We start from the raw sequence: 23,763 nt of genomic DNA on the forward strand, positions 1-23,763 counted from the left end.
CACGTTCACTGTGGGTTCTGTTCCCATCCGCCGCCGAGGCGGGGCTAGAAGATGATATCGGCATCCGCGGTGATTCTTACACGCCCATGACACTGTCGTTGAAACCTCCATCGAAGGATCGCGGACGAGCTGCGACTTATTCGACGCAAAACCCTCGACCTTGGCGCCGTCGAGCCATTGTCTAGAGTGTGGAGGGTCTAGAAGAAACTTATCGATGGCGTGAGTCGGTATGACTGCCAGAGTTCTCCTCTGATACGGAAAATTCCTTGACCAGTTTTTCCTCAGCAAACTCAATCGGTAGGAAGATCCGAGTTGCCTCGTAAAGTTTCCGCTCTACCACACGGACAGAGCATCTGCAACATCCTGGAATCCGTGCAAGTAAATGGTGCAGAAGAGCCACGAAGACGTCTATAGAGGACAACCGGAAGAGAATACAACAACAAATGCTAGGACAACGATGACGTCGACACGTCTTATGCTTCCCTCAGGACAAATGTCCCAGACGTGCTTTCGCCGAAACTTTGGCTGCAATCGTTACTGCTCGGGGAGTACTTCTCGACAACACATAGGGGAACAGGCTCAAGCTCTGTAACGATCACCACGATATCCGAATAGAAGCGAACTACATGGTACAGGTATGTGCGTATCTATCTATTTGACTCCTGGAGAGCCGTGAGAAAACGCGATCATTCCGAAATGAGACCGTTGTTCCACCCCGATCCGTGCACAGCCAACGGGAGCAAATGGGAGACGGTGATGCAACGAGTCGAGCAGAATGAACGTAAGCTTGCTAAGAATTCACACCCGAACGCGACGGCTCAGCGGAGAGCAATAGGAGAGTGTTTTATTAGTAAGTTCAGGCATAAAAACCCACTCGTATCCTCCCTTCGGCCCGAGCAATACTTCGTCCTTCGGAGTCGCACGCATTTGTGTGCGGGTTTCAGTTTCCCGTGTTGGCGCATGCTCGCTCGAACGGTCATTCCGTTCTCTTTGACTCCTCCTTTCAGCTTTTCGATCTCCGACAACCAAGGCAATATAATGCAAATGATACTTCGGCCGTCCACCTGTTGTTCGGGAGCCTTCGGGAGGAGTGACCTCGTATATCGAACACAAACGTAAACTTGAAATAGTACACGATTCGATGTTCTGCCCGAGACTGCCGGTCCAAGAGCTCTGGAAGGTCAAGTGAACGCTTCCCGCTTTCGGGGAGGCCGCGGGGAGGCCGCGGGAAGCAGCGAGAGAACGATGTTAGGGACTTCTTCCTCGAAATAATGACCTTGTTCCCGCTTCTGGAAGACTTCGCTTCTGCAAGACCAGACCGAGAAATGAATGCGGACGAATGATGGAATTCCGATGCAAGCTGCGATCGGGGTAGTCGGGATCTCATCGCTTGTCTCCGAATGTATTATAGTACATCAAAAAAAGAAGCTCACCGTAGGAGGGAGGTTTTTCGCGATCCCCTCGAGAATATCTCTGCTGCGCTGCCCCGTCGACCCCCACCACCGAAGAGCGCTTCAAGGTTTATCGATCTTGATGATTCCGAGATGCTTGTCGGGAGAAATCTTGTGAATCGACACTGCTCCGCCCCCCTTCGACCGCTCACATAGGGGATTCCGGAGTCGACGTCGAGTTTCGAGCTGAGAATTGTGTTGACATTCCTCCCCAAGGAATACAAGCCGCATGTCCTCAGGGGAGAAGGGAGGGACCCGTCATGAATAATTTGCGTATTTTTATCCTTCGATGAGAAAATCCCGAAAGAGCTTGCCACACTCTTGGTCTACAGGATATCCGCCGCCGCCGCCGATCGCGAACTCTCAGCGTATGCGAATGAGCATCTGTTCGATTTTATAGCTTTTTTTTATAGCATATGGTACAAGAGGACAAAGATGGATCGGTGTTCCATATCCGCTGGTGGTGTTCGGCCTTGGACTCGGCTCCAGGAACCGAACGAAACCCTCTCGCAAAGAAACGTCACATTCGATGCTTCGCGGAAACCGTCACTTCCGAGCATACCTCGAGGTGCCTTTGAAGGAACGGCTCCGCTGACGAGAACTAGCCCGCTTATTTCCCGTCTACTGTGAGAGCTCTCCGTCAGACTGTGAAAGAACAGACTCCGTAGCCCCGCTATAGACGTCTGTTGCAGGCCTCGAGAAAAGACCTCGTCTCTTCTCCGCTCGACTCGAAGCCTCGCTGAGTCGAACCCGGAAACAGTGTTCCGAGAATTTGCTGAAAGGTTTCATGTTACGCCTGCTGTATTTTTCTCTACGGGTTTCCGCGACGCATCGAGCGTACCGTCACGAAGCATCACGCAAGACGAGCCACGGCACCTCGGCGGAAGCAGAAGACTACCCGTACCAGTAGGGTTCTATATCGTCGCGTCGTGTCTCTTCTCGAACTGGGCTTCCTCTCTGGGAATGTTTCGACGCTTATCACAAAATCGGCAGAGCAAAAAACTCACGACTGCCGTCGATCTGGGAAGGGGAGAGCTGATTGGCGATCTCTCTCTCTCTCTCCTCCCGCACTCCGTGCTCGAGTATGTTCTCTATCTGGAGCGTTCGCGGTGAGCCTTTTTCGCAACTTCAGTATCGCACAAAGCCCCCGCGCCACAGTGCGTCGAGCACAGAAAGGCTGCTGTCACCTTTTCCCATCTATCGATCCCGCAGAGCGGCTCCCGGAACTTTCCAATCGGTGTGACTCTTTTTTGGATCCGGATCGTTCTTTCTAATCTTTCCTTCGACCTCTCTATTCTCGACTTATTTTGCTGCCCCTCTGGCCGATTTCCCTTCCCGCCAAAGATGAAACTCTGCCCACGTTCCCGTCCCCCGTCCCCTTGGTGGTCCTCCCAACTGACCGAGCAACCCATCACCGTTTGATTCCTTCGCCTCATCTCGACTATTTCCTGACCCAACACCGAGGGGGTCTAATGCACAGGAGCAAAGTAGCGCCTGTTCTTTCCAGCTCAGCACAAAAACAAAAGAGTCCACCAAGTCCTCATAAAAATCGGAAACCCTCGATGCTCAGTCGGTTTTCTCTTCGAGATTTCTCCTCTCTGTCGCCTATCGGCCTCTCTGACGTCTCCGTGCATCTACCAGCAGCAAGCCGGCGCCGCTCGGCAAAAGCTGCCGACGACTTCTGGCGGTTCCTGCGACGAGTGCACGCAACGTACTCCCCGCTGAGCTTTTGAGCGGAGTTTTCGGGATTCGCTCGGCCACAGTCAGTTCTTCTGAGCGGGGCGCTACGCCAATGGGCACCGCAGGATCTCACGATGAATGGAGAACAATAATAATAATACTCGTTAACGGCAGTCTCGGACACGTGTGTTTGGTTGACCAGTTTGCTAGCTGCTGGGTAGTCGAGCGTCGCTGAGACGATGCCCCGTAGCAAGCGCATTAATGGCCCACTGATGGCCGTCGATTGTACTTCAGCCCGTTGTCGTTCCCGCCTGTTTTCGCTTTTCTTTTTGCTGCGAGATCGCAACGACGTGAGTTTGTTATCCCTTCGCTGCTCTGCGCAAGCTCAACAGCCAGCGCTCGCTCGCTCGGTCGACCGAACAAGAAGAAGTCGCCATTCACAGAGAACTCCACTTACAAGAGCTGGCCACTACAGCGACAAGTGTGCTTGTTCGTCCACGCTACACGAGTCGGTATAATTACTGTGATCGGTATTAATTCATGAGCTGGGGAAGTGAATCATGCGATAGGCTGGCTTGGGCCGTCCGCTCGATCAGAGAGTGAGGACGCCGCGCCACTGTCTCGGAGGGATCCCGTGTCCGTGTCGGAGGGAAGCCATTCAGTCGAGATCAACAAATGAGTCCACGAAGAAGTACTATAATCTCTCTTCTACTATAATCCTCCTCGCTCGGGGGATTCCCATCATGTCAGAGACTATTCCGCATGTCAAAGGTTAACGAGCTTTGTCCAGTCGCTCTCCTCCTCCGCGTGGGCGATCGGACTTTGTTTCGAGCAGCGACAGCTACCCTGTTTGTCCGTGAGCGGATCGAAGTTCTGGAGCTGAAGTTCATGAATATTCTGAAGCTCCATTGCAGTATGGATGCATGGCGTGGCGGCGATGCTCCCTTAATAGAAGCGTCGAATCTATTCCGAGTTCGGATATGGGGATCCCTCTCTCTATTCGGGCTCGAGTCTGTTTCGACCGCGCTGCGAACTGGATTCGACAGAGGGGCTCTCATGATCATGACGCGACATCTGGATCAAACGGGACGTCTCGCTGGTTGTTGACCGATGGACTTGCCCAGGAACTCAACTCGAGTTTCGGACTGGATCGGGTGAGAACCTTCTGGGTATGGAGAACCTTCTGTACGTCCATGTGTACTACAATGCAGGTCTTGGCGACGGAGATGGACTCTGTGATTCACGGCGCAAAGTGCCGACTTTCGATCCGACACGTCGAGGGGCAGGGGAACTTCTTGTGCAAATATTAAAGTCGGTACGATCGCTGGCAGAGCGGAAACGTATGGCATCGGCACTTTGGGCCCTGGCACGTCAGATCGTACCGACTTGAAAGGAGAAAAAGTCCGCGCTCGATTCGCATTACGGTCGGAGCCCAATAGACTCCACCAGCGGGTTCTTTCCCCGCAAAGCATTACCTCTAGTTTCTAAGTGAGCTCTCGCCCGACCTCACCTCACCGGGAACTCATTGCTGAGCGGAGACGATCGAAATCGACCGAGCAGGATCCGATCGGTCGCTGTGAGGGCCCTCCGAGCGAGTGAAATACAGAATGGAAAACCCACAAATCGAATACGGGTCACGCTCTCCGTGCACCAGTTGAGCTTTCCTCCCCGGTTTTTCTAATTGGAATTCCGCCCAAAAAGCAGCCGGTAACAAGAAGTGCGGTTGTGGAGACGAAGTCGTGTTGACTCTGTTCTCGCAACCGAATGAACGAAGCAATCAGCCCCCTTGACCGTGACGTGGGAGCGGGGCCAACATCTCATTGATTTTTCAGGATTTTTTTTTTTCAGGCTCGAGGTCGATATGCGCATAGGAGCCATTCTGGGAGCGCCAACAAACCGTGAATAGTCATGACTAGGCCGAGGAAACCGAATATATGATTCTGGAGACGGAGAACCGGCACGGAGAGAGAGAATAATCCGTCGGAGCCAATTTTCTCCGGCATGGGGATCTTGGTGAGTCAGTTTTCTGCAGCAGTGTTCTGCTGCTCTTCTTCGCTTTCGTCCGGCCTCGAAATAATTTCCGCTCCTCTGTCAAGACCCTTATTTAGGTTTTTTCTGCCTTATAACGTCGCTGAAGCGAACCACCGGGAACGGCAGCGAGACAATTTACCGGTAAATCCGGAAAACGGATCCTCGAGTAAGGAGAAGGAAACGAGCTCCTTTGACTCTGGGCACGTGCGGGATGCACGACACTCGAGAATATCCTTGAGGCATCTCATCCTTTTCACGCTGGGAGCTTCGTTCCGATTCGGAAAGAAGAGGTAAGAGAAGGGGAGGAATAATCCTCTTTTGATTCCTCTGACTCGGCACGAATCATGTCAACCCCTTAGGACAGTCAATATAATCGGATAATGATGCTTGTCGGCAGATCTCGTGCTGCTAGACCTTACGATCAGGGGCGTTCGACGCAGCTGAGATTTTCCGCAGCTTTGACCCTGTCGTGAAAGCGGGGTTCCTTGTGCGTCAGCTGTGGCGACGGGAGCAGAAGAAGTCCTCTCCTCCGGAGACCGCGAAGCGATCTCTACCGACTGCACGGTCTCCGAATTTTCTTCGGCTCGTCGCCCGTGAATCTCAAAGGCTGCCGGGGGAACCAGGAACACTCGAGGAACCTTGCTGAATCTCGATCACTGTGCCCTCAACCCGTTACGAGCTCGATGATGGGGGCCGAAATCAAGTGGTTGGGACTCGATCCCCCTGAGCTAATTCGGAAACGCGGACGACTGCTCCAATCAACTAATCAACTCTTTCGACCTCTCAGGACTCGATCCTCTTTTGGCGTCGCGCTGCATGGAACAGAAGGAATTCAATCGATTCCAGGGACCGATGCGGGCGTGTGAGATGTTCGAACAGAATGTCCACTGTTGTCGGTAGCACAGCGCAGATGAAGCTGAGAGCTTCCGGGTCGCGGAATCGATAGTGTTCAGGGAGTATCCATGCATCTGCTAGTAATCTGCTTTCCGATAGCTTGTATGTGGCCCCGAGGAGACGGGAGCATCGAGAGAAGAACGAGCGCTGAAACAACAATGGAGATATTTCAAAGCCGTCGATGTTTGCTGAACCTGTTGAGGATGCATCCGTCACTCGTCCGAGCCGACCAAAGTGAGCGAGCACCCGAGCCGCTATCAGGCGTAAGGCATCGTGGTTGCCGCGAATCGTCGTCTCAACGGGCACTTTCCGGGAACGACTCCCTCGGACCGTCGAGCATCTGCTGAGCGTTTGCCAGCTTCACAAGTTTTCCGAGGGCCCTCCGGTTAACTCATTTGCATCTGTTCTCGATAACAAAGTTCTCTCCGAAACCACTCGCGGCCACCGCAAGTATCCGGAAGGAGCTCGCCGCCCGAAGCTCGGTTCACGCGACACATGCGGCGGAAATGTCCAAGAGCCGCATAATTCCTGTGAGGCGGGAGCGGACAAGAAATATGAAGAATGGAAACTGGATGTCAATATTTAACAGGAACCCGCACATGAACAAACGAAATCCTTCATGCTCGTATGTACATATATACGAGGGAGCAGCGCATATTGAGTCGGCCGCAGGTGGGGATGGATGGAATGAGTTTGGCTTGGCGTCTTCTCGTTACCGTTTGCTCGGGTCAGCTCCAGCTTGAGAAAATACAATAATTACGATGAGCCTTCATGCCCTTGGAGCAACTAATGAACGAACGGTCAATGAGCCGATGCCTCCATCCCAATTCGCTGGCCTCCTCCTTTCTTCGAGGAATCGTTGTCGATCGTGACAGAATCGGACTCAAGTCATAGTGGAGAGCGGTGGCAGACTCTCACGTCACCCTCCGATGTGGCTGGGGGTGTTTCGAGGATCCGAAGACGCCGAAGACAGAACGCTGCGAATGAGCTTCTGTGTTTCAAGAGCAGAAAGGCGATGGTAGCCAACAGGTCTCGTTATCATCTTGGGGAATAATCGGCGAACAAATCTCCGCGAATCGATAGCATCAGTTTAAAGTCCTACGTAAACGACCGGAATTCGATAGAGGGAGCGACGCTATTCCGAAGCTATTCACATCACTTTCTTTCCGCTAAATTAAACCCCGTACAAGACCTTCGTTTCGGGAAGTGTTTTCGGAATCGAGACAGTCAATCTTAGTTATTGGTGTTCTCTCGCCTTGGATGTTGTCGCTGGTATCGCGTGGCCGCCTCCGGACCGTCCGCCACAGATCATTTCATTCGGAGAAACACCGAGAGGGACCTCGGAAGAGCGCGACTTGAGTTGATTCCCAAAGACACCATTCCCACAGGAGTCAGAATTCTTGAATCGGACTAATGAATGTTCGACGGATTCGCGGACGGAACGTTTTAGATTCGAACAAGTTCGGGTCGCTTAATAGATGAGGGTTCGGAGGAACATGCTCTTAAATTTTCGAGTGTAGTCCAAGCTCCTCGCTTCCCGATCCTTCAACCTAATGGGCTTAGAGTCGGGAGGGTGTTGGCGAGAGATTGTTCTGCAAAGTTTGGGCGTCCGGGAAGAAAGTCCTCGGTCAAGATTCTTGTCGACTCGAAGATTACTCTCCGACTAACAAGTGGGACGAGAACCCTTTCATTTTCTTGTTTCTGCTCTTGAGTTGTGGGAGTGCGACGAACTCGAATGGTGCCGGAAAAAGCAACGATGGATGGATGGATGAATGAATGGCTCAATCAATTATTGATCGATTGGCTCCTCAGAGGATCGGATGGTTAGAGAGGAGCTCGATCATTGGCGCCATCCAATGCCATTGCCCCTCCGAGTCATTTACTCGACAGGAGACTCCAGCTTCTGAATCTACGCTGAGGACACAGCTTCTCCTATTGACAGATCGGAGGACAACAGATTCGGAAGACAGGTCCACAATCCGTGGGGAACGGGACCGAAGGAAACAGTCGAAAAGTCGGTATCGTATAGTCACATCCATGTCTGTCCTTGCTCGTGGTGCATCTTTTTTTCAGGATCGCGAGGTCAGCAAGGAAATATGCACGGACGGTTCTCCCGAGAATTCCCCTCCTTTTCAGCTTGGAACTAGTCGGGCCGAATTTACTGTCAGTATTATCAAAAATTCTGGATATTAGAGTCAGTCGGTGGTGCTCCCTAGGAAACTTCCTGAAGAGATCCTGATCATTTTTTTTCCTTCTTCTTCCGCTCCGCAAAGCGCGCGAACCCGCCTTCAGTGCGACAGACCAGAGAAGGTGAGGCCGATAATTTTCGACGAGAGCGCGAATACTCACCATTCATGCAGTCGAAAGTCGGTGTCAATGGGAGCATCCCCCTGGAAGTGATCGCGTTCTACTGTATTCTGTCCAAAATTTCGGTCTTGCAATCAGATTCGAAGCGCTGCAGGCCGGCGGATCAGGGAAAGGAGTGTTCCAACCCGGAAGCCGACGGCGGATCCGAGAGAAATCCACCCAGGTCTCCGAGGTAACAGTTCCCATTTCGAGGGGGGGACACCCCTTTGTTTTCCTCGCCGAAGTATTTGTTGGTCCGCCCCCGCCATCATCCAATCATTGCTCTTATCCAGCTGGACCATAAGCGGGGTGGATCACGCAGCCGTATGGCGCACGCTTCGTTCACAAAGGGTACGAACGCGCGCTTGTTGACTGGGACGAAATGCAAAGCCTACGGTGGCCCGATCATCGTTCCTGCCCGACGACGGCAACCCAATTTTTCGTTATCTCTGTCTATCGGAAAGGAGCGAGAAAAAGAACGGGCGGGGAGGCGAGCAACATGAGCACCGACACCGACAGACTCAACCTCGAAACGGGCGCAGAAGAGATATCTGGAGCGATCTGAGTCGATGGCGATCCGTGAAGAGCAGGAGAAGATTGCGATGTTCATGTAGACTGAGAGATACTGGGCAGGGCGTGCCCGCTACAACGATGAGCCGTTATCAAAAGCAGCTCGGAGCGAACTCGTTCGGATACGGCCCTTTGAAAGTCAGTTTGGGAGGAGGATCACTGGGGATTATCGAAAGACGGAACAATTTGCCGTACGTGAACAAAAACACCCCGCGATGAATACCCGTAACACGAGCGAAAGTTTCGCTCGTGAGTCCTCTCAAGCAGAGAACAGAATATGGGTCGCGAAAACATTTCGAGCGGTGTGGGCTCCGAATTTAGGGAGTTCCTCCGCCGGAAGTTTCTCACGTCGAGCTCTCGCATTGGCTTAACGCAAATGATCTCTGTTCTCTCGGATCCCCGGGAACGAGAACTGGATGTCTCAGACTTCGTTCATGAATTCGATCTTCGGCTCGGGCGCCGAACTCGCAAATGAAAATACAAAGCGCGGGAGTTCGCACATTCCCCGCCCCTGAACTACGACCTAATAACTGAGCTCGAATATCGATTCTCGCCAGAGATAGAAGCGCCCGCGGACCATTCGGACCCTTTATTCGATTTTCATCCGATAACTGCCCTGATCCAATATTTCTGCGATTTTCTCGTGAAATTCGATCCTGTACCCTCGGGGTAATGATGACCCGGAATTTTCTGAGGAACGCGCCTCTTCGGACTTCCGTCGTCGTTGTGAGAAGAGGGAGAGCATAGCTGGCTCGGAGAAGCTTCTCCACGTTCTTCTCAATAGAACATCCGTTTCTCCGCGCAATCAACGAAAAAGATGTCTCCTCTCTCGAACGCGAACTTCTACTGACCTCGACGCACTCCGCAAGGGTGATGACTCGACGATAGAAAAGCACTCGGTCTTTTTTTCGCGTAAAGTCAGCAAGCAGTCTGCTGAATCGATCGTCACGGATTTTTGACGGAACGTTCGATTCTGTACGGAGGGAAATTAGGAGGGGTTTCCGCGGGAGTAACTCCTTCGAAGCAGACTCCGAGTTTGCTTTACGCCAACATCCGCGGCGCTCATTCGGTACACGGAGTACCGTACACCCGTTAAGCAAGACTTCATTGACAATATGCAGGTCTTCCTTCGTTCTGATTCGGAGTCTGAATCGACGCTGACACTGATACACCGTTCCCATTCGAAAGCAGAGTCCATACTCACTTCATGACAATGGATGACATGGCTTGTGTTCATGCTCATTAAGTTTGCTTGCCTTACGCAGTCACGGACTTCGTCCGAATGTGTCGACGTCTCGGGATCGGTGATTCGCGGCGCCTCATTAGCTATGTCATCGCATGATTTCCAGAATCGAGAATTTTACACCGTCGGGATGGTCAAGTTCATTCGTTAAATGCAAAGATCAAACACAAGCCAGGTGCTACACGCGGGGTCTGAGCACCGTTCTCATCCTGCTTGTTCATTTATACCGTCTCGCCTGGTTCTCGAGGCTTAATCGAGAATCCGCCACCTGTCCCGATCAGCGATGTCAAGAGCTCTGAGCTCCATTTCCCACCTCGTTCTTATCTCGCCCTCAGCTCAACCCCAACCAGGGGGTTCAGTCGCTTCATGATGGCACGTCGCAGCTCTCAAGATCCGATTTCCTCCTCATTTCTGGGCTCCTTCAGGAGAGCATTCCTTAAGATTCCCCATCTAGTTGGAGGCATCGGAGCTCATCCGAATCGATCCGATGCGTTCGTCTCTTGGTAGGATGAGCAATTCAGAAACGCTGGGGGAGTCACCTGAAGCCATCTCACTAGACAGCCAGAAGAATAATCATATTCGATATCGCTGCAACATCTATGGATCTGTCACCGATCCACGAGCGCGACCGGATGAGCATAAAAGATCACAAAGGCAACTCATGCGGTAAGGCAGTAAATTTGTCTGAGACGTGCTTTCTTCCCGTGCTTATACGTACGTATGTATGAAGTTCATGAATTTCGGGACCGCATCAATGCTGATGATTGAGTTTTTCCCGAAAGCATCCCTCGATCGAGGACGCCGCGCGTGTCGTCCCGACGCCCGGCGAGGTCGAATCATTATTTGCCTCGGGTTCTTATTATCTACCGCTATCGCGAGTCCCGGCAGCATCCAGATCACCAGGCGAAAGAGAATTCAGCTCTGTGTCAATGTTCTGGGACAACACTGGAACGTCCTGAAGGGGAAGCCAGAATCTTCGTACCGTGATCGAGCTCCGATATTCGGTCAGTTTGCGCAGCAAATGACTCCGAGCCAGCCCTCGCCCGCTCTAAAAGTTTTATGTCATCCTCTCATTTCCTCGTGACCTAACCCAGCAATCCATCGTGGCAGGGACCTCTCATTCTCGAGGAACTGCCGAAAGATTGGGTAAGCCGAACACGATCCGTGCAGTATGGGGGAAATTAGAAGGCTCCCAAAGTCAACAAGTTTCCGCGCGCAGCTCCATCCGATCTCCGTCAAACCGAAAGCGATGCCCTCCGCCGAGAATCACAAGACCTGCCGACCGTGGAACAAACCGAAAGATCAGAGACCGAGCGGAGGGATCTATCAGACAGGAGGGGAGGAAAGTTTCTTTACATCGAAGCATGGTCGCATTCGCCCTCGGTTGTGACAGCGAGAAGTCTCGGAGACGTTTGCCCGAAACTTGAAAAGATGCAACTGCGCGTCGAGGGACTCGCTCGCGATAGTACGGTCCGAACAGAATCGGACGCACAAACAGAGAGTACGACGAGTCCTCCCCGCGCCAACTTTCCTCCTCGATAGGACGCTGGAGTGTGGTCGTCCTTATCAGACCGACTCGATTCGATCAAGCTTACCGCCTGCTCACGCTGTGCATATGTGATTCCGGATAGGATCGCTGATAGGAGATCCCATGTTTCTTATTTTTTCCGAACGTTAATGGAGCCTTATTCGTACGCTCTTATGGCGACCTGGTCCGACAGTCAGAGCTTCCTCCGCCAGCGCCAGCAAAACTTATGTACATATGTCTCAATCGGATTGAACGGATTTTAGGCTATTCATTGCATGCGCATATTTCATTTGCTTTTCTTTTTGGATTCTGACGAGAATTGCCGCGATCCAGTATTTTTCTTTTCTTATTTCACTTACCGTCGAGGAAAAGACGTTGTATCAAATCGGAGTCATGGAGAATGTTCGAAACACAGAGATGTTGGAAGTCACGTTCTCCAACACAGCGTTCGAGTAGCATCCACGTTCTACACCTTCATGAACATATCAAGTTCAGAAAAAGAGCACCGCACTGAATGATTCCGTCATCTGCATCGACTGAGTCGACGCTCGACAAGCGACTGAAGATCGATGACCCTGCACGATGATTGATGACTATGCGAAATGATTGATCAATGCGCGCAATGAACGATGATGATAAGTCGACCCATTGACGATTCTCTCGTCGGCCGTTCAACCGACCGACCGACGTATACGGTGACAGAGTCTGCGAGTCAGCCGGAGAACGGTTTCCGAAGCGATCGATTTACGGGGAGAAAAGGCCCCGAACACAAGATCGTTGAACTCAGGTTGAAAATCCCTCGCTGAAGGGCTTCCTCTACTGACAAGTTGCTGTCTTCGGCGACGAGAACTTTCTCCGTTTCACCCGGCGCACTGCACGTCAATAACAACCGCCACCATCACCACCACTACAACAATGAGAACTTGTTTTCCACACAAGCATTATTTCCAAAAATAATAAATAACAACAACAACGACAGCGGCTGCAGCAACAGACTGAGAGCAGTGCACTCTCCAAAGGCTCAGCACGTTCTGAGAGCTTCAAAGACACCAGCCGACCTCCACCGTCAGAGGGCGCTCCGACCCTCAGGGTCCCGTAGCGTGGCCCACGAGCAAGGGGAGACCGGATCGGAGACTTCACGGTTAGGCAGTTCGCTTCCATCCCAGCGTTCTCGGGGGCTGTCTCTCGTCCCCCTTTTCCCGCGCTCAGTACATAGTCGGCTGGTCGGCGAGCCCACATGGGATGCCTTTGAATTCTTGACACATCACAATGAATCGTGTCAACGGATTGTGTCACCCGGTCACCGCTCACTGGGCCAGCCGAGCACAAGCACTTACCGGAAACTACCAATCTCTACGAGAACGCGCTCCGTGAGTACACAATGTCGCGCGGTACCCGGTAATGCGTGACTACGTATCGAGCAGGGATCGATGTCGATAAATTATTATTTTATGTATAGACGAAGCTTCAGCCGATCTTCGATGATGGGCGACAGAATGAGCCCCTCCACGATTAATCTTTGGGAGGGACACGGTGAAGAAAAACAAAGATGGAGCGGTAAGTGGCCGCGAATGGCTCATGGGCACCCAAGTTACGTGATCCTTGACTGATACCGAAAAAATCCGAGGAATCCGCCTCCGGTGGGAGAAGTTCTCGTCAAGCAGTTCCCCTGCGACAACCTAGTCCCTCGGTGCGGGGACGCGATTTCTCACACCAAAGTGCTTTCGGTGACGAATCGATGCTCTGCGAATATTTTTGTTGTCTAGAGAAACGACCGATCCGCAGAGCCCGAGCCCGACCGCTTGACGTTCCATCGCCAAGCACGCCCATCGTTACGGGAGACGTTTTTAGCTCCGGTCGCGGTAAGTTTGCGCTATCTGTCTCCATTTGCAGCAAACTCAACCTGGGCGTACACAAGTGCGAACGAAGGAAGCAACGACCTAGCCAGCCGAGGGAGCTGTCAACCTACAAAACACCTGCCCGTCGGTTAGGCGTAGGCTAATCAGTGTACAGTCTGGGCCGGGGAATAACTAATCCAGCATCCATCGATAGAAACGTCCTCTTCCTTGCCCCGCTCGAGGCTCGCTGAATAATTCAACATCGAAAGTTCGAAATCTGATCGAAACCTCGATGAAACGGAAGCCTCTAAATGGCATCGCGTTGTTCAATGGTTCCGAACGATGCCCGATGAACTCTCATTCAGTTATTTCCATGCTTGAAGGCGCTTATGATTTATTCTCTTGTACGCTTATTCTAGAATCCGGCATTGCCCTGCGTGAGTTTGCGGCGAAACGATTGTGAGCAGGACTGGAATAGATTATTATCGACGACTCGAGGCTGGCGAGCTTCTAAAATAACTCGTCGCTTCCCAACGCTCACTGATGATGACAGCTCACTTCCTTCCAAGGCTTGAACATAGTATTCAGCGGAAGCGATGTTGCTCCGATCGAGAATCGATGCGAACTTTGCATCCTTATACCAAAGCACAAATAATGCCCATCCAATCAATTGGGGATAGACGTCAAAGACGGTGGAAGAGAGTTGTAGGAGTTCCGACTCTAATGGACATTTTGATGATTGGTGCCCATCTAGTGGAATCGATCACGATACATGAAATTACCCGATGTCGTCGAGCTGATTGGGCTCTCCCGTATTCTATCAAGTCCGTGTCCATTTTCAATTCCTCGAAAATTTTCCGGACCGCGCCTGAATTATTCGGGCAGACATCGCGCTCAATTATTTTAGTGTGACTCTTCCCGACGCTTTCGTGACCAGGTTCCATGAAACAAGGGACACCATCAATTTCCATTGGCTCGCCCCTATGATTGATTATCTCGACGAGCGAAGGCACCGATCGCGCCGCCTCCGTGATTCCTCTGGTTTCTTCACGAATTATTCATGTGGAGTTTCGTCGTTCTATAATACCTACTGGCCCCATACGCGTCTCGACCCGTCATGCACCGAGTGACCCATAGAAGGATGCGACGACCTCCTTCCACTCGAATATCCAGGAACCATCAGTCACAGAATAGATCGCTGTGATTTGTTTCGCGTCGCGATACCTGTGAGGAGAACCAAAGGGAAAAGTCGGTCAGACGAAGATCCTACTTCACGGAGACGTCGGCTGCAGCCGGGCCGAATGTTCCGAATCTGCATTCGGATAATCATCGGAGCTCTACGAGCAAGGGAAATAAAATTTTCCACAGGAACTCAGACTCCTTCAATAGGAAGAAAACTGGAGTAGATACAGCGGCGAGGCAGATCCGTTCTGACATAATCGATTGCTCTGCCAGGTAATGGTCTCCGGTCTGCGGGCCCTTCCAGTATAGTTGAGCCTGACTGCTTTCGCTTACTTACTGAGGCTGCGAGTTAGAATGATAAGAAAACAGGTTCTCCGTTCTCTTCCGGGACACTCAATCGGAATCGAAAGAAGAATTTCCGGACAGATGACATCCAATGAGGGACAGATCGATTCCAGTAGATGGAGACCTTCTCCTTTTTCCCAGAATCGAGCTGCAGCTCTACGGATCGTGCTCTGTCTGCCGGCAAAGGGGCAGGGGGTGGAGCTTTGGAAAAATTTATGAAGATCAGTGGACTGACCCACACTTTGGCTCAAATGACGTCGCGACGGCGATGAGGAATTTAGCGGAATTCTTCATGGAACCACTCTGAGTCATCAGCCTCTGGGTGGAGGAGAGACTTTCGACCTCTGTCTCGACAAGGCTCTAGAGTCTAGAGCATCCTGCCGCGCTAGGAACTCTTTTGAGATATATGTCTAGTCAGTGCGGCTGACTGAGTGGTCCTCGCGAATCGACTTCGGACCGGGAAGGCATCGGCGAAGACTCACAGAGAGCGCGAAGACGAAATTGAGAATTCCGACAAAGTGCATCGGCTAGGTCCCCAGAGGTATTGAGAAAGAGCGACCGAATGCGGACTGTGCTCTGAAGATTCCAAGCATCGATATCGCCCAATAGTGGTCGGAGGCTTTATGATGAAGTATCGAAGTTGCGGTCTTATCGTTACAAAGTGGTGGGCACATCCGCCGCATTCGGCCAGCAGAAACGCGAGCCATCGCAAGGGAAAAAATCTATTACAACGGAACAGGGGACATTTGCTGGTGCGTTGTCTGATGTGGAATAATCTATTTTTAGGGAACTCTGCAGGCTCGCCTCAAGGTCAGCCCGCTGTCAATCCATCGACAGAATTTGGGGCGACATTTTCATGCCACGATGCTTTTGTGATTGGCGCGATAAGGTTTTTCGTCTTTTGCCAACAGCATTTCGTTATCCTGCCAGATGAAAGGTAGGCTTGCAGGCACCCCACATTAAGCAGAGCATCATCACGGTCGTGACACGGAATTGCCTATGAGCCTCTTCTGTACTTCAGGCATGAACGACATCTGGGCTGCTATCTCCGCAGAGGACGCTGAGTGATTCAGGGGTTCACACGTCGCTGGCGAACGTCAGAGTCGAGTGAATCCGTCGGAAAAAGGATGGGTGCCGTGGAATTCACATTCACGTCGTCGAAATCATCGACGCATACCTGTATTGTGTTTACATACATACATAGATTCAACGATCTGTCGCCAGTAAGGCTCGGGCCTTACCGCAGATACCACTCCTCGTTTCTCGAGTTCATCTCTCCAAGCTAGGAGTACCGCCGACGTGCTCTATACGAGCGAGGAGCGGAGGGAGTACGGTGAGGGCACGCGATGCTAGCATCGGAAGCTAGACCTCGAATGCGAAATCCCTTCAGACAAATCGCCGCCCAGAAGAGTTCCGCGTGCTGAGCACCGTGCTACGGGTCGAGATTCCGAAGGGGGCTCCTCGAGGAGGAATTGGGACACTTTTGACCCAGCCGAATACTCGCTTACGCATCGTAGCATTGCTCGACCTAGATTAATGCTAATCCTGTCCCATCCGAACAGACACAGAACGTGTCCGATGCACCGAGACGCGCTGATAAGGCGACCATTATCGCGAAAGCGCACCGTCGGATCGCAGACCGGCTTGCGAGCTTGTGGGCAGACGAGTGGGCGCGAGTAAACAGACCTCGTTTCGCAACGCCTTCCTGGAATACTAGTAGAGGTATCCTCTCAGGTCCGGTAATCATCCTGAGGGTCTGTTCTGTACCCTACGGGAGGTCAGGGACGATGTGATGATGAATATAAATAAACGTGATCAATGATTGTAGCGAAACCAGCAGTGTCAATCAATGGTAGGGCTTTATTCGACTGATTCGATACTGTTTCCGTTGACCATAATAATTGATCTCTTCTTCGCCGACGCGTTATTGAGGTGCCTCCAAGAGTGTCCGTCGCTTATACAAGATCTAGGCATGAGTCGAAGAGACAAGGGATATTAGAAAGCACTGCTTGATCAATGAACCGAATCGATGCTGCGACTCAGCCGAATAAGCTTCACAGCTGAGAGAATAAGCACACTTCCGTCTGTCGCAGATCGTGTGCATGAATACGGACCCCGCCTCGCACTGACGGAGCCAGAGTTACGTCATCGATGCAAACGACTCGTATCATCATTTGTTCTTGCTCCTCCGTATCGTCTTGAGACATTCCTCCATTCCGGCAAATAGTCGGTAATTCTCTTCGATACATATACTCCTGTTTCCGATCGCTTCGGATCTCACACCTACACCCCGGCTGCCTCGTCTTTGATCGAAAGAGAGTCGACCGGCAAGTTCAGTAGACGGCTTCGCTAGACGCGTTACCCTTTGCAGCGAGATTCAGGCCCCCCGTGACGGCGACTCCGTGAATCAAAGAGTCTCGTCACGTATGAGGCCAGCCGGCTCCCAACTGTTGGTCGCAATCTGGTCCAGAACCCTGAGCAGAATCAGTTTGCGCAGTTTTTCTCTCTCTCCTCATTTTCTCCTCGGTGCTACTCAGTGACTTCTATAGCTCCTGGCCCACCCGTCTATAATCGGTAGGATCGTCCGCCACTAATGGATACGGAGGCTCATAGTTGCCGCAATTAGGATGAGGCCTAGCAACTCGAATCGGCATCCTCAGGCGCTCTCCAAGCGTAGCCGCTCAGATGTGCACCGACGAAGCGGGGGACGGAGAGACGATCGCGCGTGATTCATGGACATGAAATCTGCGGCTGCAGTGGCTCAGAATCGATTGAATATCAGGAAAACGGTGGAGGTGAATTATGAATAGCAACCGCAGGGAAATAACTCATCCGTGACAGAGTCCCTTGGTTCTGACATTCGAGCGGAGCGGACCATATTTTCATACGGTCCATTTATTTGAATTCTGAAGTCTAGCATGCTTTCGAGAGAGATTCATGGTTGCGTATCCGGTTGGTACTCTACTCGTCCGCGAAACGCGACTCCATTTTGGCGTGTACCTGTGAATTATTCGGAACAGGTTTACCAGCGTGAGACTGGTACTTGTCGGAATCGAGAACAAATCTCCGGAATCATCCTGCAAAATGAGCTCTATCCAAAGTCGTCCCAGCCCCGAGATCTTGCCGAGGGCAGAGTCAAGATGCTGAATTGAATCTTCGGTCCCGTCTTCCCCCGCGCACTCACAATTGTCGATTGCGGCAATGCGATCAATGACGATTGAGTCAATGAGCGACCATCGATTCAGTTGATTCGAAGATACGTCTTCGAAATCATAACCCCGTTAGGATCCCGAAAACCTACCCTTGTGAGGGCTCTTTCCAGGGGACGGAGCGCCAGGGTGAACGGGGCGTAGATAATGTTCACCACTGACAACGTTGTCATCGTGGCAGGAAATCCGAAGTGCGAAACCGAGACGCCCGCCCAAGCGGGACCTGCAAAGTATTCGCTTAGTACTCCCCAGGACCATGCACGTCTAGGAGCGTGAAGGCGATGGCTGTCGCGAGAACTCTGACGTCATTGATATAGGTGCGCATCTCAAGTTTGGACTCGCAGCTGTCAAAACTTACCGAGAGAATAGGCTGCGCAAACCGCCGCCTGGTTCAGAGCGTATATCATCGAATAACACCATTCCCGATACCAGATATCGCCGAATGAAGCCAACAGCGACAATACCGAAACATCCGTACAGCCTGAAGATTGATACCGATCAACGATTCGGGCCGAATGGTATCGGTCAATGAACGTTTTTTCCTGACCGTCCCAAGAGGACAAAAGCGTGGCGTCTATAATACGTCCGGGAGGAGGAGCAAACCGAACCATCCCACCATACGAGCCCGGATCGTGTTGAGAGACGCACAATATAGAGGTTTTCGTGCTCCTTGGGGTCCTTGGGGAAGGAGAGCGACGGCTTCGATATGAACGAGAAATAATATGACCGAGCAAGGAGACGGATATCGAGGCTTTGCCAAAATAAGAACGGGATGCTTGACAGGACCCTCCGCAACTCATACGAAGCGCTACGTAAATGACGTAAGGTCAAGGTTCACCTTCGCAAGGACGATCGCCCATCTCACCGAGCATCCCATTACTCACCGACACCCAGACCTATGATGAAATGCGGTACGATTAGTTGAGGCAAGCTGGATACGCGTGGAATCTGAAAATAGCCAGAGCTCTCGAATCATCGCCCGTCCCAACGTATGGTGTAGGGGGAATGCGTAAGGTTTTTTCTCCACTGCCGTTCTGGGGTAGAATAAAAGCATGCGAAGACGGACCAGCCGGGTCGTGGGTCTAGCTACGAAATTACCCACAGGCTGACTCGGAGTAGGTTTCAAATCAGATTAGGATCCTTCCGACAATACATTCCAACGTGGATGTCGTCCACTTAGCATGGAGCTAACAAACTCGGCTCGGAACGAGAGAATGATCTAGCCCGGTGGACGAAGACCCGAAAATCTTATTTCATTTCCTTCGGGAGTGTCGCTGTTGAATATGTCATCACTGAGAAAGGATTTGCGACCGCCTGAACGAGCAGGCGGTCGGTGGGCGCACCACTTTTCCGAGCACTCGCTCAGGATTCCCGTCACCCATTCTCTCAGCGAGCTTCGCTCGCTCACTGTCCGTGAAATTCGCACGGTACCACCAACCGACTTCCCTGCCCTGGGATTTAAACTCGTTTCCTTACTCTCTTTCTTTTATCTTCGTAGGTAACTATTCCGCGATTTTCTCGGTTATCTTTCGGTGGCTTCGAGCAAACCGGGCTCCTTCCAGGCGGTTGAGATAGGGAAATCATGAGAGAGGAAATACTCTCAAAACGTCATTCAAAGATCATAAAATCGATCCGTATCGTGCATGCCGAAAAAGGCACTCGTCGTCCTCGATTTGTTCGGCTAGTGATGAAGCCTCTCGTCGAGAGCACGGGCTGCTGCACCCGATATCAAAACGAGAATGATGGTAAGGATATGGAATCGTCTCGAGAAAGCCCCTGAGCTCCTCAAGTGCTCGGGAGGGGGCCGTGAGGTTCTCGAGATGAATCACGAACGCTCTCCCGGTGAGATCAAATAATCCAAGGTTGGGTACAGGCCCCGGTCGATTCCAGAGATGATTTGATGGAGAATCGCTCCATCCCGACGAGACGCGCTTCGAATACGGTGCGACTAGGAATTCACGAACGAGAAGAGGTAAGAGCCGATACGTACGAAAAACAGTGCGATCCCGATAGAAAATACAGCGGTGAACATCGAAACAGCTCTGAAATGGAATGAACTGAGATTCAGCGACCAGTTGCACGCTCTCCGGAATACAACGTACTACGCCCAGGAGGCTGGAGGAACGATTCCTTGAGATGAGCCCGGATCTTCTTCTTCGGATACTTCTTGGTCGGGCTTGGGAATTCTCCGTATGATTTCGGGCAAAATCCTCAGAAAAACCGTTGGAGGCTCGAGATCGCTGGAATCATCACGCGGCTCGCCGTCGCGCCGATCCGCCGACCTCCAATGAGTTCCGAATTTGCGGAGTCTCAGAGGCCAGATTTCCGTTGATAGCGAATTGAGCGGAGGCCCTGTCATTCTCCAACCCATGAGATAAGAATGTTCGAGGAGCCGGAGGAATATCAACTCTCGCAGCGCTCCACGGTCTTTCGCTGCGGCGCTCTCAGAGAATTATTGAAAGCCCTCGTCGAGAAATCGACTTGAATTTCAATGATCCGAATCTAGCGTGATTAAAAGCAAGCGACCGGAAAATGTCGAGTTGATATTCACCTGGATAAATGACGTGTGACATGGGTGAAGAAATGAGTTCCAACGAAGTATCCTATGCTATCGGGTAGGAACACCGTCCCTGAAAAGGCGCTCTTGACAGTGACTCTCTCGAGGCGAATATCGAACTTCGGGGGGTATCCGGATACCAACCGATTTGCCAACGCGGCGGATTGAATGTGTCGATCAGCCAGATTGGAAGCGTGGGCTCTAGAATCGCGATCGAGGCTGATGAGAGGAGCGTAGCGCCTGAAATCAATTCTTTGATCATCGGAGACAGCTCAGCCTGGATATACTTCCATGGGGCAATAAACTTTAGAGAACGAGAACAAGTCGCCAACCGGTTGCGATTATGACGACGGGTTCCGTCAGCATTTCCGTGATTCCTCTAACACTGGCGCCGTGATCCGATTCCTGGGGAAGGCACAACGACCGCTAAGCAAGTCTAGGCTCAGACGCAAATATCCAATATCTAGCCTGTATCGCGCAAGTTTCCGGTGTGTAGAGAGTTTCAGAGTGATAGGAGACGGGAAATACTCCAGGAACTGATGAGGCGGCGTTCGGTCTTTTCCCGAGAACGGGAGCGCCTGGCTCTATTGTGAGTGCTCAAAATCGCTCAAATCATCCCATGAATAGAATTATGATGCATCCTGATAGCAAGCATTCCGCGGGAAGTGTCCCAATAATCTCCCGCTCCGCTCAACGGGAGAAAAACGTTCAAAAGTGGTGAATGGATTGATCGGTGCAGCGAAGATGTGAATAGCTCCCAACGAAGCGCGGGCAAGCTGAACTGCATGGCGGCTCAAAGAATACTAATAAATGAGCACACAGGAGTCTGAAAAGCCTCCGGAATCATGCTGCGCCGCGTCCAATGTTTTGGAAGGCAATGACCGGAGCTTTGCGCCGATAGCGCTCGTTGAGAGGCCCGATTCGCGCATCGTTTTCGAAACTTTCATTATGGTCCGGAAAATTGGGAAAACTCGATTCGCAGGCCCGGGAGAAACATGCAAGTTCCTGAAACACTTGGAACAAGAAAACTGGTGAATTCAGCGTCCACTCGACCTGCGCAGCGTCGATCAGGCCTGGCCTACAACTTCGGTGTAGAGCTCCGTTCGAGGCATCTCCTGTTCGGGCGCCGGACCATAGGGAAATATAACACACGCCCTCAGGCTATGAGCTTCGTGCTCTCATTGCGTTTTATATTCACAGTAGGCTCTCCCAGGAGTCGAAACGACAAACAGACGCAGAAAACTCTTCTGGCTTGTCCAGCAACGAATGTTTTTCCCGTTGGGAGTCCTTTCTCGATTCTCGATTTTCAACGTTCGATTCCCATTCAAACGCTCCGCGGAGCATGAGGATCTAATTGACGAAGGACGGGAAATACGGGGAAACAGGGACACCCGGATTGAGTTTGTCCCGCAAGAAAGCGATGCTCATCAAAGTTATCACACCCATCAGAACGTCGGGCGACTTCTGGTTTCCATCGGGGAGGGTCCGTCCGCGTAATAATATGCTTCATGTACAGCCAGTGTTTTGATCCGCAGGGTCGGTGCGATCTCGGTCGGAATAGAGCTATGGATAATTGAATAATTGATTCGGATTGCATTGTATGCAAGACTACGGGGCACCAGCGTAAAACGTATAATCGAATCAACGGAGACAAGTGGGCCGTGCCCGCCATGCAGATCATGTGACGGAACCGTTTCCGGTCTCGGCTCCTTGCGAGCTATATTTTCTTTGCCGAAAGCTATTCACTTAGATCTCATCGGGCGCTTCATAGATATCGGATGATTTTCCTTATCCACCGGAAACTATCCCCACGGGATTCATTGCATTCCTAGGAATGGAGCCGTCGGAAATATGAAGAAGAGATCGGGACCATGGTTTACTCGCCTCGAGTTTCTCGTAATCCTCGTGATCGTTGTAGGCGGATATCATGACGACGACTTGGAACAAAAAGATGAACTGCATTCCACAATTTAGGCCCCCTTATCGGAACGTGTCCTCCGAGAATTTTATTTTCCAGAAGTCGAATTGAGCAGTCTTACCCACGACCGGCATGATCATGACGAGGATAGCGATGAATACAGCATCCTTCCCCCACAGGTCATAAACTATCCCACCGAACGGATATCCGACTGTAGAGGCAAAGAAAGTTACAGTCACAAAGGGAATCTATTCAGCCACATCCCGGAGCGGTTTCATCCATCCACTCATGATTACACGCTCGAATAGATATAAGGCGGACAAAATATTATTTCATACCGAGAACACCGAGCGCTACAGCGCCCATACTCCTGCCAATTATCTTTGTTCGTAAGGCCTCGTTTTCTGAATAGCTCTCAGCGATGGAACTCAGACCTGGAAAAGAAACCGCGTCGATATATAGTAATTCTAGCCATCACTGGAAGGAAAGTCAGATCAGTCAATCCGACGGTATTCCTCGGTGAATTCCCCGCGGATGTTCCGCTCCGAGGCCGCGATTAAATTTCATCCCCCTCAGGAAGGGGTTCATCTTTGGAGCTCGCGTCGTGTTCGCTCGATGATTATTAGTTGCGTCAAGCCACGAACCTGATATAGCCACACCTGCTGATGCCAGGCCATGCAGGATTTTAGATGCGATTATCGACCACAGAGATTCCGCCCAGCAGAGAACTGTGGAAACAAACGCGTCGATGGCAGATATTGTCAGTGTGAGGATATTCTAAATCGACAGGGGATCAAACACGAAACATTTACCCAGACACGCTGAAAAGAGGAGATAAACAGCCCACGTTAAAACTTTTCGATGGCCGTGTTTCGTTACGACGAGGCCCACGAACGGCGTCGCGACCAGCTGCACGAAAGCTTTCAAAGCAAAAATGTACGCGGCGCTGGCGCCGTGAGCTTCCACAACCG

The 23,763-nt window shown here is 51.6% G+C and overlaps 2 protein-coding genes across 2 annotated transcripts; both read right to left on the reverse strand.

Moving 5' to 3' along the window:
• Nucleotides 1-18,069: 18,069 nt before the first annotated feature.
• Nucleotides 18,070-19,699, reverse strand: LOC100902983 (synaptic vesicular amine transporter-like). The gene is made up of 5 exons (XM_029111023.1): nt 19,661-19,699; nt 19,202-19,265; nt 18,676-18,798; nt 18,410-18,540; nt 18,070-18,108 (listed from the first exon to the last, which is right to left on the reverse strand). Exons 1-5 carry the CDS (start codon nt 19,697-19,699, stop codon nt 18,070-18,072), a joined length of 396 nt encoding a protein of 131 aa, XP_028966856.1.
• Nucleotides 19,700-20,864: 1,165 nt separating this feature from the next.
• Nucleotides 20,865-23,176, reverse strand: LOC114828132 (chromaffin granule amine transporter-like). Its single transcript, XM_029111024.1, has 6 exons — nt 23,131-23,176; nt 22,914-23,003; nt 22,759-22,811; nt 21,207-21,279; nt 21,019-21,114; nt 20,865-20,947 (listed from the first exon to the last, which is right to left on the reverse strand). The coding sequence occupies exons 1-6, from the start codon at nt 23,156-23,158 to the stop codon at nt 20,865-20,867; spliced, it is 423 nt and encodes a 140-aa protein (XP_028966857.1). The 5' UTR covers nt 23,159-23,176.
• Between the last annotated feature and the right edge of the window lie 587 nt (nt 23,177-23,763).

The sequence above is a fragment of the Galendromus occidentalis genome, unplaced genomic scaffold (genome assembly GCF_000255335.2).
Source record: "Galendromus occidentalis unplaced genomic scaffold, Mocc_1.1 scf7180000077194, whole genome shotgun sequence".
NCBI lineage: Eukaryota > Metazoa > Arthropoda > Arachnida > Mesostigmata > Phytoseiidae > Galendromus > Galendromus occidentalis.

Bases quoted from the DNA above. Each gene is read 5' to 3' on its own strand.
- LOC114828132 (XM_029111024.1), bottom strand. From the start codon at position 23,158: ATGGGCGCTGTAGCGCTCGGTGTTCTCG. The intron at 21,280-22,758 runs GCGAGTAAACCA...TGCCTTCCCCAG, and splicing joins AGGATTACGAGAAACTCGAG to GAATCGGATCACGGCGCCAG. The intron at 20,948-21,018 runs GTTGGTATCCGG...GCGCCTTTTCAG, and splicing joins TCCGCCGCGTTGGCAAATCG to GGACGGTGTTCCTACCCGAT.
- LOC100902983 (XM_029111023.1), bottom strand. From the start codon at position 19,699: ATGGGTGACGGGAATCCTGAGCGAGTGCTCGGAAAAGTG. The intron at 18,799-19,201 runs GTGAGTAATGGG...ATCAATCTTCAG, and splicing joins CATCATAGGTCTGGGTGTCG to GCTGTACGGATGTTTCGGTA. The intron at 18,109-18,409 runs GTAGGTTTTCGG...AATAATTCACAG, and splicing joins TGGAAAGAGCCCTCACAAGG to GTACACGCCAAAATGGAGTC.